General features: G+C 45.7%; 1 protein-coding gene and 1 long non-coding RNA gene across 4 annotated transcripts in view; one reads left to right on the top strand and one right to left on the bottom strand.

Moving 5' to 3' along the window:
- FBN1 (fibrillin 1) overlaps positions 1-20984 on the bottom strand; it is a 343784-nt gene that overhangs the window by 1932 nt on the left and 320868 nt on the right. For all 3 annotated transcript variants that reach the window (XM_063926051.1, XM_063926050.1, XM_063926049.1), the window contains exons 60-65: positions 20729-20851; positions 12905-13021; positions 4807-4932; positions 3896-4015; positions 1104-1335; positions 448-619 (exon numbers count right to left, since the gene is read on the bottom strand). In XM_063926051.1, coding sequence (XP_063782121.1) covers positions 448-619; positions 1104-1335; positions 3896-4015; positions 4807-4932; positions 12905-13021; positions 20729-20851 — 890 coding nt within the window. The remainder of the gene's footprint in view (positions 1-447; positions 620-1103; positions 1336-3895; positions 4016-4806; positions 4933-12904; positions 13022-20728; positions 20852-20984) is intronic.
- Positions 1-20984, top strand: part of LOC134932035 (uncharacterized) — a 115298-nt gene that overhangs the window by 81018 nt on the left and 13296 nt on the right. The window lies entirely within an intron of this gene.

Raw genomic sequence — 20984 nt, 5'->3', positions numbered from 1 at the left:
CATTAACAACTGACTTTGATAAGCAGCAGATTGTTAATATTGTCATACATTAAATAAAATTCTAATTTCAGTGCAGATAACTGTTTAGCTTGGTTTTAACTTTCATGTTTGCTTATGGCTCAATTTATTATATAAAAATGTTTTTGTGCACTCCGGTTTTTAATCAGGTTTATGTATATTTTGTATGTCTAAATGATAGTGTGCGTGTTCCCTATTTTAAAGCATATCTAATAAAATTGTTGTTTTGAAGCGGTTCCCTCATACCCACAGTATTTAAATAGACCCTGAGTGCCCTGAACGTGGAATTTTTTTTCGCATTCACAATTTTTCCAGAAATCTGATAAAACATTTAGGATACTAGGCCGTCATATTGCCCAATTATATATTGTAACCATTTGGATTTTAAGCAGAGGGTACTTTACAGATCTTCAACCAAAGCACCAATACCTCATCATCATTTGAAGCAGTGTCATTGGTACTCCTCCGCTTCCTTCCCCTCTTGGGATAGCCATTGATCTTACAATCGTAGCAAGCTTCTGGGGATAGGGAGTTGTCATCAATTTCCCCACTGACTGCCATATCCTGAGCTCCACTTAAACCTGCTCCCGTTACACAGTGTCTAAGAGAACAAGATGGATATATATTAGCACATCACATTTTTTATTGGCAGATACAGAATACAAATAGAATTCAACAAAGAATATATGGGAAATCTTTTCCATGGGGAGCGTGAAATTGCCTTATTTTCAAATTCTACCTCCCCCATTCCACTGGCATAAATCGTAATTTTACAATTGCAGATTTTAGTGAATTTTGCAGTGGGATTTAAAGCAACATTTCTTTAAAGGCAATACACAGTGTCATAAATAAATCACCAAATACAAGATTGGAAGTGGGAGCTAATAATAATAATAATAACAACATAATTTTAAGTGTTAACTAAAAAATCAAGAACAAAGTCTAATATATTGTTTTGAAGCTATAGTGAAAAATTGCAAGGCAGTATACTTGCTAGTTAATGGCCTTGCATATAACAGGTTTTTTTTCTCAAACAAAATATGGCCCAACGAGTGAGTGGTAAGGTTTTTGTAAATAGCCGTTACCCTTGTCCTATTCTGAAGTATCCAGGTGGGCAGCCACACACATAACCGCCTTCTGTATTGGAACAGCCGTAGCTACATGGGGCTTGAGAGGAGCTGCACTCGTTGACATCTTGACAAGAACCACCAAACTGTTCAAAATGAAATCCTGTCGGACATATGCACTTAAAGCTTCCCAATGTGTTGTGGCATGAGGCTCCTCCACATGCATGGCTGCTCATGCATTCATTCTCATCTGCAACAGGACAGCAGTACAAAGGCAATTTACTACTTTTATACAGTAGCCAGTTAAAATATAATTCTTCACTTCCACCACTGCGCCATTACAGGATAAATGCAGGCTCTGCAGCTCAAAGATAGATAAGTGGTAGGATGAATATTTCTAAATAAATTATTAATACCAGATCCATTAGACAACCTGTAACTTTTCATCTGCGGAATGAATTACACATAGAAACATAAATTTGACAGCATATAAGAACCACTGTGCCCATCTATTCTGCCCCTTTTGTACCTTTTGGTATCCTATCTGATCCTTAGTTCTTTGGAAGGGTATTCTTATGTCTATCCCATGCATGTTTAAATTGCTCTACTGTCTTAGCCTCTACCACCTCTGATGGGAGGCTATTCCACTTGTCCACTACCCTTTCTGTAAAGTAATTTTCCTCAAGTTTCCTTTGAACCTACCTCCCTCCAGTTTCAGCATGTGTCCTTGTGTTGTAATATTTCTTTTCCTTTGAAGATTGTCTTCCTCCTGTACCTTGTTAAAACTCTTGATATATTTGAAAGTTTATATCATGTCCCCACTTTCCCTTCTCTGCTCCAAACTATACATATTAAGATCTTTTAGCCTTTCCCAGTACGTTTTGTGGTGAAGACGATGCACCATTTTAGTTGCCCTTTAATGTACTGGACACAGTATTCTAGATCAGGCCGTACTAATGACCTATACAGTGGCAGTTTACTTCTTTCTTTCTGCTACTGAGTCCTCTCCCTATGCAACCAAGCATCTTACTTGCCTCCTGTTATATTGCTTACTTGCCTTTAAGTCACCTCAAATAGTGATACATAGATCCCTTTCCTACTCAGTAGTTTCCATTATAGAGCCATTAATACTATATTTAACCTTTGGATTTTTGAGACCCAAGTGCATGATTTTGCATTTTTTGGGCATTAAACTGAAGTTGCCACGTTCTTGACCATTCCTCTAGTCTACCTAGATCATCAATTTGTTTTACCCCTCCTGGTGTGTCTACACTTTTGCATACTTTTGTGTCATCTGCAAAAGGTATACTTTTTTCTTCAATACCATTTGCAATGTCCACTTGTAACCTTTTCCTCCTGAGACTGCAGTCCATCTACTACAACTCTGTTTTCTATCCTGCAACCAAGATTTTACCCATTCAACCAACTTAGTATCCAATCTCAAGCTTCCACATTAATTTAGCAGTCTGCTATGTGGGATAGTGTCAAAAGCCCTACAAGTTGAATCTGGGACCTGAAGAATATTTTCATACACCACTAGTTATCATTCTTATTAATACTATGACTTCAAGAATAAGAAACCACTGGCATAAATATACACACACACACACACACACACACACACACACACACATGACGCGTGGACCTCCATATTTACATTTGCATATCAATGCAGTGGCACTCAGGCAAAGAAAAAACGTCAGGACACTTATTCATTTACATCAACGTTGATGTGAAGGAATAAGTGTTCTGACCTTTTCTTTACTTGAGTGCAGCCGCAATGGATAATTATATATATATAATTATATCCCATATGTGTCATCTATTCTAGTAGGTTGAATTCTTTGTCAACAATTGCTTATTTCGCATGAAAGGGTTTTTGTTTTGTTATTTTCAATTTTATTACAAGCAAAATAAAACTTTATTTTGGCACACAACAAAGATGTACAAAGAGTGTATAATATATATATATATATATATACTGTATATATATATATATATATATATATATATAAACCTACTAGGATAGATGACACATATGGGATATAATATCTGTTGTTTATTATATGATTAGATAATAGAAGGAAGCATGAACGGATAGAAGTGTGCCTGGTCTCCCATATGTGCGTGCAGTTACACCAATAATTGACATCAGAACAAACTCATTGAAAGCTGGGAAGTCTTTTACGCGACCATTAAAAACTAAATGTAGCCAAACTGAGGATATGGTGATGCACAGTAACAGATGGTGCGACAAACACAGATGTTTATGCTGCAAAAGGAAAGAGTATTGTGTCCTATCACTATTATTGGCACCATGACCAGTTCATCTTACAAAGTCTTTCTGGTACCTGTATAAAATAACTTGTCCCAGATCACACAATGATTATATTCGGATTTAAGCTACAGCTTTAATCAGTGTCATTTGTTTTTATAACATTTAAAAAAAAAACGGCTAATTTAGAGTTGTTGATAAAATAGTGTACAATGGCAGAGCTTGCACATGTGGAGATAATCCTATTTACCATAAACAGAACTACAGGTATAAATACTTGACCAAGTGGCTTCTAAATATAAGCACGTTGAAGCCCTGGGCTTAATGATCAGAAATAATATACATTTGCTGGAGTTGTTTGCAGCAAGTCCAGTTGATGCCCCCCTCGCCCCCAGAAGGGTGTTTGTAAAACATTTCCCCCAAATAAATCTTTATTTAGAAGTGGCAGCCCAATAAAACAATATAAATAATACCCAAGACTGAGATTGCTGAACATTGTGCAGAGCAAAGTGTAGCGGACGGGGGCAATACTCACCCACACACTGGTTCCACTGGTAGTGTTGTAAGTAGCCTTGTGGACAGCTGCACCTATATCCTCCTATGATGTTCTGACACCCATGCTGACACCGATGGCTTCCGTCACATTCATCCACATCTAGTAAGAAAGGATCTGGATGACTGTTTGCATGATAATGACACAATGTAGAATACCATATAAGGGATATTCTATGAGCAAGCTTGAAGGGAATGTAATATACAATTGCTTTACAAAACTCTAAGGAAGATAAGAAGCTGGAGCACAATGTTAGGGGAATATTATTTCTTGCTACAAGACGTACAATGCAAATGTCACATTCTGCACTTTGGATTCTTTGACGGTCATACTGAATAATCCTTGGTGGCCGCTGTGACCAGACACTACGCTGTGTACAGCACCCACCATCCCAGCGAGGGGAGCGATCTGCACAAATAAACAGTGATGTTTCCCTTGGCAAACCTCACACTATGGACAAGCTCCTGTTCCAGCTGGCAACTTTCATATGTTACTCCAACGCCCCATTAGGGACCTTAGCTGCCCCCGGGGCACAGTATTGGCAAGGTTACACTGATCCTATGCGGCTTTCTACATTCCAAGCCTGGGGAGAATTGGGATTTGTGTTTAGCACAAAGGACAAGGCAAACAAAATAAATAACAGAAGATGTCCATAGCCGACCTTACACAAATCGTTTAGAAAACAATTATTGTTTGCACTCTCCTGGCTTACGTATATTAAGGAACCATCAGCTTGGGGAGCAGCCATACTAATGTCACTGTAAACAATATATAAAATATATGTCTACAGTAAATTAATTTTCCCTGGGCAATATTAATTGCTATAGCACACAGTGATGCTGCAGGGTAAAGGGAGGAGTACTAGTGTTTGGACATCAAAGTAAGCACCATACCTTCACATGCTGCTCCACTCTGGTCAAGAGAAAATCCACGCTGACACTCACAAGTGTAGCTCCCAGGAGTGTTCTGGCAAATGCCTTTAGCACCACACAAGCCCATTTCAGAACACTCGTTGTTATCTAATGTAACATGGGAGAAAAGAAAAGAGCCAATAGCTGAAAATGTAAGCAAATGCGCTACACATAGAATAAATAAGATTTTACTCACCGGTAAATCTATTTCTCGTAGTCCGTAGTGGATGCTGGGAACTCCGTAAGGACCATGGGGAATAGCGGCTCCGCAGGAGACTGGGCACAACTAAAGAAAGCTTTAGGACTACCTGGTGTGCTCTGGCTCCTCCCACTATGACCCTCCTCCAAGCCTCAGTTAGGATACTGTGCCCGGAAGAGCTGACACAATAAGGAAGGATTTTGAATCCCGGGTAAGACTCATACCAGCCACACCAATCACACCGTATAACTTGTGATACTATACCCAGTTAACAGTATGAAATATAACTGAGCCTCTCAACAGATGGCTCAACAATAACCCTTAGTTAGGCAATAACTACATACAAGTATTGCAGACAATCCGCACTTGGGATGGGCGCCCAGCATCCACTACGGACTACGAGAAATAGATTTACCGGTGAGTAAAATCTTATTTTCTCTGACGTCCTAGTGGATGCTGGGAACTCCGTAAGGACCATGGGGATTATACCAAAGCTCCCAAACGGGCGGGAGAGTGCGGATGACTCTGCAGCACCGAATGAGAGAACTCAAGGTCCTCCTCAGCCAGGGTATCAAATTTGTAGAATTTTGCAAACGTGTTTGCCCCTGACCAAGTTGCAGCTCGGCAAAGTTATAAAGCCGAGACCCCTCGGGCAGCCGCCCTAGATAAGCCCACTTTCCTCGTGGAATGGGCTTTTACTGATTTAGGATGCGGCAATCCAGCCGCAGAATGCCCCAGCTGAATTGTGCTACAAATTCAGCGAGCAATAGTCTGCTTAGAAGCAGGAGCACCTATTTTGTTGGGTGCCTACAGGATAAAAAGCGAGTCAGTTTTCCTGACTCCAGCCGTCCTGGAAATATAAATTTTAAAGGCCCTGACTACGTCCAGTAACGTGGAATCTTCCAAGTCCCTAGTAGCCGCAGGCACTACAATAGGTTGGTTTAAGTGAAAAGCTGATACCACCTTAGGGAGAAACTGGGGACGAGTCCTCAATTCTGCCCTATCCATATGGAAAATCAGATAAGGGCTTTTACATGACAAAGCCGCCAATTCTGACACACGCCTGGCCGAAGCCAAGGCCAATAACATGACCACTTTCCACGTGAGATATTTAAAATCCACAGTTTTAAGTGGCTCAAACCAATGTGATTTTAGGAAACTCAACACCACGTTGAGATCCCAAGGTGCCACAGGAGGCACAAAAGGGGGCTGAATATGTAGCACTCCCTTTACAAATGTCTGAACTCCAGGCAGTGAAGCCAGTTCTTTCTGGAAGAAAATCGACAGAGCCGAAATCTGGACCTTAATGGAACCCAAGTTTAGGCCCATAGTCACTCCTGACTGTAGGAAGTGCAGAAAATTCCTCTGTTGGGGCCTTCCTGGCCTCACACCACGCAACATATTTTCGCCAAATACGGTGATAATGGTTTGCTGTAACTTCTTTCCTGGCTTTTATCTGCGTAGGAATGACTTCCTCCGGAATGCCTTTTTCCTTTAGGATCCGGAATTCAACCGCCATGCCGTCAAACGCAGCCGCGGTAAGTCTTGGAACAGACAGGGCCCCTGCTGTAGCAGATCCTGTCTGAGCGGTAGAGGCCATGGGTCCTCTGATATCATTTCTTGAAGTTCTGGGTACCAAGCTCTTCTTGGCCCATCCAGAACCACGAGTATCGTTCTTACTCCTCGTTTTCTTATTATTCTCAGTACCTTTGGTATGAGCGGCAGAGGAGGGAATACATAAACCGACTGGTACACCCACGGTGTCACTAGAGCGTCCACGGCTATTGCCTGAGGGTCCCTTGACCTGGCGCAATATCTAGTTTTTTGTTTAGGCGGGACGCCATCATGTCCACCTGTGGCCTTTCCCAACGGTTTACCAACAGTTGGAAGACTTCTGGATGAAGTCCCCACTCTCCCGGGTGTAGGTCGTGTCTGCAGAGGAAGTCCGCTTCCCAGTTGTCCACTCCCGAAATGAACACTGCTGACAGTGCTAAGACGTGATTCTCCGCCCATCGGAGAATCCTTGTGGCTTCTGCCATCGCCATCCTGCTTCTTGTGCCGCCCTGTTGGTTTACAAGGGCGACTGCCGTGATGTTGTCTGATTGGATCAGTACCGGCTGGTTTTGAAGCAGAGGCCTTGCCAGACTTAGGGCATTGTAAATGGCCCTCAGTTCCAGAATATTTATGTGTAGGGACGACTCCTGACTTGACCAAAGTCCTTGGAAATTTCTTCCCTGTGTGACTGCCCCCCAGCCTCGAAGGCTGGCATCCGTGGTTACCAGGACCCAGTCCTGTATGCCGAATCTGCGGCCCTCTTGAAGATGAGCACTCTGCAGCCACCACAGTAAAGATACCCTGGTCCTTGGAGACAGGGTTATCAGCCGATGCATCTGAAGATGCGATCCCGACCACTTGTCCAAGAGGTCCCACTGAAAAGTTCTTGCATGGAACCTGCCGAATGGAATTTTGCTTCGTAAGAAGCTACCATTTTTCCCAGGACTCGTGTGCAGTGATGCACCGATACCTGTTTTGGTTTCAGGAGGTCTCTGACTAGAGATGACAGCTCCTTGGCTTTCTCCTGCGGGAGAAACACTTTTTTCTGTTCTGTGTCCAGAACCATCCCCAGGAACAGTAGGCGTGTGGTAGGAACCAGCTGTGACTTTGGAATGTATAGAATCCATCCGTGCTGTTGTAGCACTTCCCGAGATAGTGCTACTCCGACCAACAACTGCTCCTTGGACCTTGCCTTTATAAGGAGATCGTCCAAGTACGGGATAATTAAAACTCCCTTTTTTTTCGAAGGAGTATCATCATTTCTGCCATTACCTTGGTAAAGACCCTCGGTGCCGTGGACAGTCCAAACGGCAGTGTTTGGAATTGGTAATGGCAATCCTGTACCCCAAATCTGAGGTACTCCTGGTGAGGATGGTAAATGGGGACATGTAGGTAAGCATCCTTGATGTCCAGGGATACCATGTAATCCCCCTCCTCCAGGCTTGCAATAACCGCCCTGAGCGATTCCATCTTGAACTTGAATTTTTTTATGTATGTGTTCAAGGATTTCAAATTTAAAATGGGTCTCACCGAACCGTCCGGTTTCGGTACCACAAACAGTGTGGAATAGTAACCCCGTCCTTGTTGAAGTAGGGGCACCTTGACTATCACCTGCTGGGAATACCGCTTGTGAATTGCCTGCCTGAGGGAGTTGTCGGCAAGGCAGATTTGAGGAAACGGCGGGGGGGAGACGCCTCGAATTCCAGCTTGTACCCCTGAGATACTACTTGAAGGATCCAGGGATCCACCTGTGAGCGAGCCCACTGATCGCTGAAATTTTTGAGGCGGCCCCCCACCGTACCTGGCTAAGCCTGTGGAGCCCCCGCGTCATGCGGTGGACTCAGAGGAAGCGGGGGAAGAATTTTGATTCTGGGAACTGGCTGACTGGTGCAGCTTTTTCCCTCTTCCCTCGTCTCTGTGCAGAAAGGAAGCGCCTTTGACCCGCTTGCTTTTCTGAAGCCGAAAGGACTGTACCTGATAATACAGTGCTTTCTTAGGCTGTGAGGAAACCTGAGGTAAAATTTTTTCTTCCCATTCCTCACCCTTATAAGGCTCTATGTGCCTTTTAAAGTCAGCATCACCTGTCCAGTGTCGGGTCTCTAATACCCTCCTGACAGAATGGACATTGCATTAATTCTGGATGCCAGCCGGCAAAATATCCCTCTGTGCATCCCTCATATATAAGACGACGTCTTATGTTCGCAAAATAGTATCCCTGTTTGACAGGGTTACAGACCACGCTGCAGCAGCACTATCTGCAGGTCTCAGTCTAGTACCTGAGTGTGTAAATACAGACTTCAGGATAGCCTCCTGCTTTTTATCAGCAGGTACCTTCAAAGTGGCCGTATCCTAAGACGGCAGTGCCACCTTTTTTGACAAACGTGTGAGCGCCTTATCCACCCTAGGGGATATCTCCCAGCGTAACTTATCCTCTGGCGAGAAAGGGTACGCCATCAGTAACTTTTTAGAAATTACCAGTTTCTTATCGGGGGAACCCACGCTTTTTCACACTTCATTCACTCATTTGATGGGGGAACAAAACACTGCCTGCTTTTTCTCCCCAAACATAAAACCCTTTTTTAGTGGTACTTGGGTTAATGTCAGAAATGTGTAACACATTTTTTATTGCCGGGATCATGTAACGGATGTTCCTAGTGGATTGTGTATATGTCTCAACCTCGTCGACACTGGAGTCTGACTCCGTGTCGACATCTGTGTCTGCCATCTGAGGGAGCGGGCGTTTTTGAGCCCCTGATGGCCTTTGAGACGCCTGGGCAGGCGCGGGCTGAGAAGCCGGCTGTCCCATAGCTGTTACGTCATCCAGCCTTTTATGTAAGGAGTTGACACTGTCGGTTTATACCTTCCACCTATCCATCCACTCTGGTGTCGGCCCCACAGGGGGCGACATCACATTTATCGGCATCTGCTCTGCCATCACATAAGCCTCCTCATCAAACGTGTCGACACAGCCGTACCGACACACCGCACACACACAGGGAATGCTCTGACTGAGGACAGGACCCCACACAGCCCTTTGGGGAGACAGAGAGAGAGTATGCCAGCACACACCAGAGCGCTATATAATTTAGGGATTAACACTATATTGAGTGAATTTTTCCCAATAGCTGCTTGTATATACAATATTGCGCCTAAATTTAGTGCCCCCCCCTCTCTTTTTAACCCTTTGAGCCTGCAACTACAGGGGAGAGCCTGGGGAGCTGTCTTCCAGCTGTACTGTGAAGAGAAAATGGCGCCAGTGTGCTGAGAGAGATAGCTCCGCCCCTTTTTCGCTGACTTTTCTCCCGCTTTTTTATGGATTCTGGCAGGGGTATTTATCACATATATAGCCTCTGGGGCTATATATTGTGATATATTTGCCAGCCAAGGTGTTTTTATTGCTGCTCAGGGCGCCCCCCCCCCAGCGCCCTGCACCCTCAGTGACCGGAGTGTGAAGTGTGCATGAGGAGCAATGGCGCACAGCTGCAGTGCTGTGCGCTACCTTGGTGAAGACTGATGTCTTCTGCCGCCGATTTTCCGGACCTCTTCTTGCTTCTGGCTCTGTAAGGGGGACGGCGGCGCGGCTCCGGGAACGAACACCAAGGCCAGTTCCATGCGGTCGATCCCTCTGGAGCTAATGATGTCCAGTAGCCTAAGAAGCCCAAGCTAGCTGCAAGCAGGTAGGTTCGCTTCTTCTCCCCTTAGTCCCTCGATGCAGTGAGCCTGTTGCCAGCAGGTCTCACTGTAAAATAAAAAACCTAAAATAAACTTTCTTTCTAGGAGCTCAGGAGAGCCCCTAGTGTGCATCCAGCTCGGCAGGGCACAGAAATCTAACTGAGGCTTGGAGGAGGGTCATAGTGGGAGGAGCCAGTGCACACCAGGTAGTCTAAAAGCTTTCTTTTAGTTGTGCCCAGTCTCCTGCGGAGCCGCTATTCCCCATGGTCCTTACGGAGTTCCCAGCATCCACTAGGACGTCAGAGAAATCTCTGTACTGTAGACAAACGCACTGCTCTGCTACACATAGAATAGTCTCTGTACTGTAGACAAACGCACTGCTCTGCTACACATAGAATAGTCTCTTTACTGTAGACAAACGCACTGCTCTGCTACACATAGAATAGTCTCTGTACTGTAGACAAACGCACTGCTCTGCTACACATAGAATAGTCTCTGTACTGTAGACAAACGCACTGCTCTGCTACTCATAGAATAGTCTCTGTACTGTAGACAAACGCACTGCTCTGCTACACATAGAATAGTCTCTATACTGTAGACAAACGCACTGCTCTGCTACTCATAGAATAGTCTCTGTACTGTAGACAAACGCACTGCTCTGCTACACATAGAATAGTCTCTGTACTGTAGACAAACGCACTGCTCTGCTACTCATAGAATAGTCTCTGTACTGTAGACAAACGCACTGCTCTGCTACACATAGAATAATCTCTGTACTGTAGGTAAACACATTGCTCTGCTACACATAGAATAATCTCTGTACTGTAGACAAACGCACTGCTCTGCTACACATAGAATAGTCTCTGTACTGTAGACAAACGCACTGCTCTGCTACACATAGAATAGTCTCTGTACTGTAGACAAACGCACTGCTCTGCTACACATAGAATTATCTCTGTACTGTAGGTAAACACATTGCTCTGCTACACATAGAATAGTCTCTGTACTGTAGACAAACGCACTGCTCTGCTACACATAGAATAGTCTCTGTACTGTAGGCAAACGCACTGCTCTGCTACACATAGAATAGTCTCTGTACTGTAGACAAACGCACTGCTCTGCTACACATAGAATAGTCTCTGTACTGTAGACAAACGCACTGCTCTGCTACACATAGAATTATCTCTGTACTGTAGACAAACGCACTGCTCTGCTACACATAGAATAGTCTCTGTACTGTAGACAAACGCACTGCTCTGCTACACATAGAATTATCTCTGCACTGTAGACAAACGCACTGCTCTGCTACACATAGAATAGTCTCTGTACTGTAGACAAACGCACTGCTCTGCTACACATAGAATTATCTCTGTACATATTTACATAAACCAATGACTAGCTGTTTATGGGCCTGATTCTGAGTCAGGCAGGTCTTGGCTGGATCTGTCTTTCCGTGAAATTGGGCATTTAGGGACGACAACTGGTCGGGGAGATAATGCAAGCACGCAGAACTTTTCTGTAGGAGGGTATCTATAGCTTCTGTCATACATATGGCGAGGGCAAGCCTGTTTCTCTTATACCCAGCATAGGGCTAGTGCAAGTGCCTGTACTAATGATGACAATTGCTGGCATAAAATCAGCCGGCGGCAGGGATTCCCGCTTGCAGACACAAGGACCTCTGCATATTAGCCCTATGGTAGTAAATCAGGCATCCCCGGCTGCCGGCAGCTACGGCGCATGACACTGAACCAGCCCATGATCTTCAGCAAATGGGGCTAGAAAATGTGTCTTTTAACCACAGTCCCTCAAATGCTGCAATAGACTTTTTAGAAACCGGACATTATATTGTTTTTAGCTGCGCTATGTTACTGGCAAGGACATCATAGCAGCCTGTCTATGTGTGACCTGTACTCAGGTGACACCTGCTTGTAGAATGAATGTACTGTAATCCTGTTGGAGCAAATTACTGTAGGTACTGTGTCAGTATTCCCAGGACAATCCCTGCTTTTGCCACTGAAAAGTGTCAATCTGCTCTAACACGCCGTCACATTCAGCGAAACAGTCCCCATCTTTTTTCATGACAAAATTCTAAACTACAGTAGATCCACTGGGGGTGTATGTCTGTAATTATACAAGATGATGAAATGAATTACAGCGTATAGTATAAATACACCATTCAATGTTTCTGTAGTAACCACTTACTAACGTGACTTATTATGCAGGGCCTAGTCTAGCAAATAAAAATCATATGATATATTACGACTTTTCGTTGCTGTTTTTAAAACACAGCGCCATCAGTGGTTTCTCCAGTCCTTTGTCTATTTTGTACCTCTTACACTACGCCTGGCCAACCTGTGGCTCGCCAACTGATGTGAAACCACAAGTCTCAGCATGTCCTCCCACTGATCAGCTGGTAAAGCATGCTGGGACTTGTAGTTTAACAACAGCTAGAGAGCCACAGGTTAATCTTTATGACAGTGACCAAAGTCAGTCTAACAAGCAGCTAATAGTCTAGCTTCTCACTGCCAGCTAATGCTTTGCTTGGTCCCCAGAGGAGCTCTGGAATATTAAATACCAGCGTTACTGTCTTATGTATCACCGCAATGAGAGGCCTCAATATACAGTAGTGTTGACAGTTCTCTCTGATACACTCACCAATACAAGCGCTATGATGTTGTGTGAATCCAGGTGGGCATTTGCATGTGAATCCTCCCAAGGTGTTGACACAAATAAACTGGCAGTTATGTTGTTTGGTTGCACATTCATCAAGATCTGGAAAGGAAATAAAGACATTATCATTGCAGTTTATAATACAAAGTATACAGATGGGTACACGGTTATCCTGACTAGTTTTCTGCGCCTAGGCACAATATGACTTATTAGCATAAACCCTTCATCTATTGTTCTCAGATGCAATACAATACAGAGAACAATACAGCAGGGGATTAAGTCATTACAGCAGGGGATTAAGTCCAATTGGCCAATCTCAGTTAATCCTATTAAAGGTCAAGATAAACGTGGATCCATCTGTATGTATGAAGCTACTATAAAAAGTCATCCAAAAGTCAGGGTGGTGTCACTCACTCTTATGCATTTTAATGCGGAAAATAAAAACAAGATCTTTATTCCAAATATGGGTTGGGTATCAAATGCCGGCAGATCCCAGTGAGTAACCCTAACCTTCCCCTCCCACAGCCTCACCCTAACCGTCCCCTTCAGCAGCCTAATCCTAACCGTCCCCTCCCACAGCCTAACCCTAACCGTCCCCTTCAGCAGCCTAATCCTAACCGTCCCCTCCCACAGCCTAACCCTAACCGTTCCATCCCACAGCCTAGCCCTAACCGTCCCCTCCCACAGCCTAGCCCTAACAGCCACCTTCAGCAGTCTAACCCTAACTGTCCCATCCCACAGCCTAACCCTAACCATCCCCTCCCGCAGCCTGACCCTAACTGTCCCCTTCAGCAGCCTAATCCTAACTGTCCCCTTCAGCAGCCTAATCCTAACCATCCCCTCCCACAGCCTAACCCTAACCGTCCTCTCCCACAGCCTAACCCTAATTGTCCCTTCCCACAGCCTAACCCTAACCATCCCCTCCCGCAGCCTGACCCTAACCGTCCCCTTCAGCAGCCTAATCCTAACTGTCCCCTCCCGCAGCCTAACCCTAACCGTCCCTCCCGCAGGCTAACCCTAACTGTCCCCTCCCACAGCCTAGCCCTAACCGTCACCTTCAGCAGCCTAACGTTAACCATAACCTCCCGCAGCCTAACCCTAACCGCCCCCTCCGACAGCCTAGCCCTAACCGTCACCTTCAGCAGCCTATCCCTTACCATCCCCTCCCACAGCCTAACCCTAACCGTCCCCTTCCACACCCCGGACCACAGCCTAGCCCTAACCGTCACCTTCAGCAGCCTAACCCTAACTGTCCCCTCCCGCAGCCTAACCCTAACCATCCCCTCCCACAGCCTAACCCTAACCATCCCCTCCTGCAGCCAAACCCTAACCGTCCCCTAACCATCAGGATTCTGCTGTCGGGATGACCTGGGGATACTGACTACATCCCAAATACATTATTGACTGTGAGACAGATTCTGCATTCATTTCATGTTTGAAGAGACCTTCTGATCAAGTCCTCTGATGTTATTTTTTATTTTTGCTTTAAAAAATATATAGTAACTGATTTACTAAGTAGTTAGCAAAAGAACCGGGGGAGATGTATAAAGCAGTGAAAAGAGTGGAGAAGTTGCCCCTAAAGTAACAGTTTTGAAGTAACATTTCTCTAACGTCCTAAGTGGATGCTGGGGACTCCGTCAGGACCATGGGGTTTAGCGGCTCCGCAGGAGACAGGGCACAATAATAAAAGCTTTAGGATCAGGTGGTGTGCACTGGCTCCTCCCCCTATGACCCTCCTCCAAGCCTCAGTTAGATTTTTGTGCCCGGCCGAGAAGGGTGCAATCTAGGTGGCTCTCCTGAGCTGCTTAGAATAAAAGTTTAAGTTAGGTTTTTTATTTTCAGTGAGTCCTGCTGGCAACAGGCTCACTGCTACGAGTGACTTAGGGGAGAGAAGTAAACTCACCTGCGTGCAGGATGGATTTGCTTCTTAGGCTACTGGACACCATTAGCTCCAGAGGGAGTCGGAACACAGGTCTCACCCTGGGGTTCGTCCCGGAGCCGTGCCGCCGACCCCCCTTGCAGATGCCGAAGTTGAAGAGGTCCAGAGGTCCAGAAACAGGCGGCAGAAGACTTTCAGTCTTCATAAGGTAGCGCACAGCACTGCAGCTGTGCGCCATTGTTGTCAGCACACTTCATACCAGCGGTCACTGAGGGTGCAGGGCGCTGGGGGGGGCGCCCTGGGCAGCAATGTATTATACCTTTTTTATGGCTAAAATACATCACATATAGCCCTTGAGGCTATATGGATGTATTTAACCCCTGCCAGATCTCACAAACTCCGGGAGAAGAGCCCGCCGTTTTAGGGGGCGGGGCCTATTCTCCTCAGCACACGGCGCCATTTTCCTGCTCAGCTCTGCTGTGAGGAAGGCTCCCAGGCTCTCCCCTGCACTGCACTACAGAAACAGGGTTAAAACAGAGAGGGGGGGCACTTATTTGGCGATATGATTACATATGTGAAAATGCTATCAGGGAAAACACTTGTATAAGGGGTTGTCCCTGTATAATTATAGCGTTTTTGGTGTGTGCTGGCAAACTCTCCCTCTGTCTCCCCAAAGGGCTAGTGGGGTCCTGTCCTCTATCAGAGCATTCCCTGTGTGTGTGCTGTGTGTCGGTACGTGTGTGTCGACATGTAGGAGGACGATGTTGGTGAGGAGGCGGAGCAAATTGCCTGTATTGGTGATGTCACTCTCTAGGGAGTCGACACCGGAATGGATGGCTTATTTAGGAATTACGTGATAATGTCAACACGATGCAAGGTCGGTTGACGACATGAGACGGCCGGCAAACAAATTAGTACCTGTCCAGGCGTCTCAGACACCGTCAGGGGCTTGTAAAAACGCCCATTTACCTCAGTTGGTCGACACAGACACAGACACGGACACTGACTTCAGTGTCGACGGTGAAGAAACAAACGTATTTTCCTTTAGGGCCACACGTTACATGTTAAGGGCAATGAAGGAGGTGTTACATATTTCTGATACTACAAGTACCACAAATAAGGGTATTGTGTGGGGTGGGAATAATCTACTTGTAGTTTTTCCTGAATCAGATAAATTAAAGTGTGTGATGATACGTGGGTTTCCTCCGATAGAAAATTATTGGAGGTATACCCTTTCCCGCCAGAAGTGAGGGCGAGTTGGGAAACACACCTTAGGGTGGATAAGGCGCTCACACGCTTATAAAAACAAGTGGCGTTACCGTCTCCAGATACGGCCGCCCTCAAAGAGCCAGCTGATAGGAAGCTGAAAAATATCCTAAAAAGTATATACACACATACTGGTGTTATACTACGACCAGCAATCGCCTCAGCCTGGATGTGCAGCGCTGGGGGGGCTTGGTCGGATTTCCTGACTGAAAATATTGATACCCTTGACAGGAACAATATTTTATTGACTATAGAGCATTTTAAGGATGCATTTCTATATATGCGAGATGCGCAGAGGGATATTTGCATTCTGGCATCAAGAGTAGATGTGATGTCCATATCTGCCAGACGATGTTTATAGACACGACAGTGGTCAGGTGATGCAGATTCCAGACGGCACATGGAAGTATTGCCGTATAAAGGGGCGGTCCATCGGACCTGGTGGCCATGGCAACAGCTGGAAAATCCACTTTTGTTACCCCAAGTCACATCTCAGCAGAAAAGGACACAGTCTTTTCAGTCTCAGTCCTTTCGTACCCATAAAGGCAGGCGGGCAAAAGGCCAGTCATATCTGCCCAGGGTTAGAGGAAAGGGAAGAAGACTGCAGCAGGCAGCCCATTCCCAGGAACAGAAGTCCTCCACAGCTTCTGCCAAGTCCGCAGCATGACGCTGGGGCCATACAAGCGGACTCAGGTGCGGTGGGGGGTCATCTCAAGAGTTTCAGCACGCAGTGGGCTCACTCGCAAGTGGACTCCTGGATCCTACACGTAGTATCCCAGGTGTACATTGGAAATTCGAGACGTCTTCCCCTCACAAGTTCCTGAAGTCTGCTTTACCAACGTCTCCCTCCGACAGGGAGGCAGTATTGAAAAAAAAAATTCACAGGCTGTATTCCCAGCAGGTGATAATCAAAGTACCCCTCCTACAACAAGGGAAGGGGTATTATTCCACACTATATTGTGGTACTGAAGCCAAACGGCTCGGTGAGATCTAAAAGATTTGAACAATTACATACAAGGGTTCAAATCAAGATGGAGTCACTCAGAGCAGTGATAGCGAACCAGGACGATATGGTGTCACTGGATATCAGGGACGCTTACCTACATGTCCAAATTTTGCCCTTCTCACCAAGGGTATCTCAGGTTCGTGGTACAGAACTGTCACTATCAGTTCAGACGCTGCCGTTTGGATTGTCCACGGCACCCCGGGTCTTTACCATGGTAAGGGCCGAAATGATGATTCTTCCTAAAAGAAATATGGACGCTTTCCTGATAAGGGCAAGGTCCAGAGAACAGTTGGCGGTCGGAGTAGCACTATCTCAAGTAGTTCTACGACAGCACGAGTGGATTCTAAATATTCCAAAATCGCAGCTTTTTCCGACGACACGTCTAATGTTCCTAGGAATGATTCTGGACACAGTCCAGAAAAGGATGTTTTCTCCCGGAGAAGAAGACCAGGGAGTTATCCGAGCTAGTCAGGAACCTCCTAAAACCAGGAAAAGTATCAGTGCATCATTGCACAAGGGTCCTGTGAAAAATGGTGGTTTCTTACAAAGCGATCCCATTCGGTAGATTTCACGCAAGAACCTTTCAGTGGAATCTGCTGGGAAAATGGTCCGGATCGCATCTTCAGATGCATCAGCGGATAACCCTGTCTCCAAGGACAAGGGTGTTTTCTTCTGCGGTGGCTGCAGAGTGCTCATCTATGAAAGGGCCGCAGATTCGACATTCAGGACTGGGTCCTGGTGACCACGGATGCCAGCCTGAGTGGCTGGGGAGCAGTCACACAAGGAAAAAATTTCCAGGGAGTGTGATCAAGTCTGGAGACTTCTCTCCACATAAATATACTGGAGCTAAGGGCAATTTACAAGGCTCTAAGCTTAGCAAGACCTCTGCTTCAAGGTCAGCCGGTATTGATCCAGTGGGACAGCATCACGGCAGTCGCCCACGTAAACAGACAGGGCAGCACATGAAGCAGGAGGGAAATGGCAGAAACTGCAAGGATTCTTCGCTGGGCGAAAAATCATGTGATAACACTCTCAGCAGTGTTAATTCCGGGAGTGGAAAACTGGGAAGCAAACTTCCTCAGCAGGCATAACCTCCACCCGGGAGAGTGGGGACTTCAGCGGGAAGTCTTCCACATGATTGTAAACCGTTGGGAAAAACCAAAGGTGGACATGATGGCGTCCCGCCTGAACAAAAAACTAGACAAATATTGCGCCAGGTCAAGGGACCCTCAGGCAATAGCGGTGGACGCTCTGGTAACACTGTGGGTGTACCAGTCAGGGTATGTGTTCCCTCCTATGCATCTCATACCAAAAGTACTGAGAATCATAAGAAGGAGATGAGTAAGAACGATACTCGTGGTTCCGGATGGGTCAAGAAGGACTTGGTACCCGGAACTTCAAGAGATGCTCACGGAAGAACCGTGGCCTCTACCTGTAAGAAAGGACCTGCTCCAGCAGGGGCCTTGTCTGTTCCAAGACTTACCGCGGCTGCGTTTGACGGCATGGCAGTTGAACGCCGGATCCTGAAAGGGCATTCCAGATGAAGTCATCCCTACCATGGTCGAAGCCAGGAAGGATGTAACCGCAAAACATTTTCACCGCATTTGGCAAAAATATGTTGCGTGGTGTGAGGCCAAGAAGGTCCCTACAGAGGAATTCCAACTGGGTCGTTTCCTACATTTCCTGAAAACAGGACTGTCTATGGGCCTAAAATTAGGGTCCATTAAGGTTCAAATTTCGACCCTGTCAAATTTCTTCCAGAAAGAACTGGCTTCAGTGCCTGAAGTTCAGACGTTTGTAAAAGGGGTACTGCATATACAGCCTCCTTTTGTGCCCCCAGTGGCACCTTGGGATCTCAATGTTGTTTTGAGTTTCCTAAAGTCACATTGGTTTGATCCACTCACCACTGTGGAATTAAAATATTTCACATGGAAGGTGAAGATTCTATTAGCCCTGGCTTCAGCCTGGCGTGTGTCAGAATGGGCGGCTTTATCATATAAAAGCCCTTACTTAATTTTTCATTCTGACAGGGCAGAATTGAGGACTCGTCCTCAATTTCTCCTTAAGGTGTTTTCTGTTTTTCACATGAACCAACCTATTGTGGTACCTGCGGCTACTAGGGACTTGGAGGACTCCAAGTTACTTGACGTTGTCAGGGCCCTGAAAATATATGTTTCCAGGACGACTGGAGTCAGAAAATCTGACTCGCTGTTTAGCCTGTATGCACCCAACAAGATGGGTGTTTCCTGCTTCTAAGCAGACGATTGATCGCTGGATTTGTAGTACAATTCAGCTTGCACATTCTGTGGCAGGCTTGCCACAGCCAAAATCAGTAAAAGCCCATTCCACAAGGAAGTGGGCTCATCTTGGGCGGCTGCCCGAGGGGTCTCGGCTTTACAACTTTGCCGAGCTGCTACTTGGTCAGGGGCACACCCTGACTGAGGAGGACCTGGAGTTCTCTCATTCGGTGCTGCAGAGTCATCCGCACTCTCCCGCCCGTTTGGGAGCTTTGGTATAATCCCCATGGTCCTGACGGAGTCCCCAGCATCCACTTAGGACGTTAGAGAAAATAAGAATTTACTTACCGATAATTCTATTTCTCGTAGTCCGTAGTGGATGCTGGGCGCCCATCCCAAGTGCGGATTGTCTGCAATACTTGTACATAGTTATTGTTACAAAAATCGGGTTATTCTTGTTGTGAGCCATCTTTTCAGAGGCTCCTTCGTTGTTATCATACTGTTAACTGGGTTCAGATCACAGGTTGTACGGTGTGATTGGTGTGGCTGGTATGAGTCTTACCCGGGATTCAATATCCTTCCTTATTATGCACGCTCGTCCGGGCACAGTATCCTAACTGAGGCTTGGAGGAGGGTCATAGGGGGAGGAGCCAGTGCACACCACCTGATCCTAAAGCTTTTATTATTGTGCCCTGTCTCCTGCGGAGCCGCTAAACCCCATGGTCCTGACGGAGTCCCCAGCATCCACTACGGACTACGAGAAATAGAATTATCGGTAAGTAAATTCTTATTTTATCAATTGCAGGCTATAAATTTATACTGTAGGTAGCAACGTTTTCACTGGCTCACTTTTCAACTCTATTCACTTCTTTATGCATCTACCCCAGGGTTCCCCATGAACCCCTCACTGGGGAAAGACTATTTACACCTTTACTACACTTGGCCTACATTAGACCACTCCTTCCCTCACCCATTCCACCTATCCAGGTGCAGGCAGGAGTGAGTGTCAGAATTGCACACGCCTCCGTGGCTCATATGGGTTTGCTTTCTGAGCATGCAGGTATTCGCTGCAGATTTGCACAGTGTTCACTCGTATATCAGTTCCATAGTTGTTCTGTGGTTGAGGGACTAATAACTGTCTGCTGGCCAAACCTGATTCTCCATCAATAGTCCCATGAGATATGGACAAAATTATGACCAAATAAAATCTCACCATTTTACATGAAAATAATATACCAGCATTCTCACTAGTCATGGACAACAACTAATGTTACCATCCCCAAGAATCATTTCTTTTACATGTAATAATTGACACTCCCTGTATCATTATATGTGCTTGTTAACAACTGAGCAATTCTATGGAAAGAAATTTTATTCCTACATGCCAGAAATAAACACAATCCATCCAAACAATGTGTTACCTTTGCAGCTTCTCCCGTCCTCTTGCAGGACATAGCCGCGAGGGCAAGAACACTGGAAGCTTCCAGGAGTATTTTTGCAGATAAAGTTGCAGGGCTTGGGAGACTGGACACATTCATCAAGATCTGTAACAATAATCATAATTCTGTAGTCAGTACAGGGGTAAAGGAACAAAACATGCAGAACAAACAGCTCAGCTATTACTATTTTAACTTTTATTTGTAAGGCACCACAAAGGTTTGCAGCGGCATACAGTGA

Source organism: Pseudophryne corroboree, chromosome 6, assembly GCF_028390025.1.
Source record: "Pseudophryne corroboree isolate aPseCor3 chromosome 6, aPseCor3.hap2, whole genome shotgun sequence".
Taxonomy (NCBI): domain Eukaryota; kingdom Metazoa; phylum Chordata; class Amphibia; order Anura; family Myobatrachidae; genus Pseudophryne; species Pseudophryne corroboree.
This window is presented reverse-complemented; position numbering and strand designations above follow the sequence as displayed.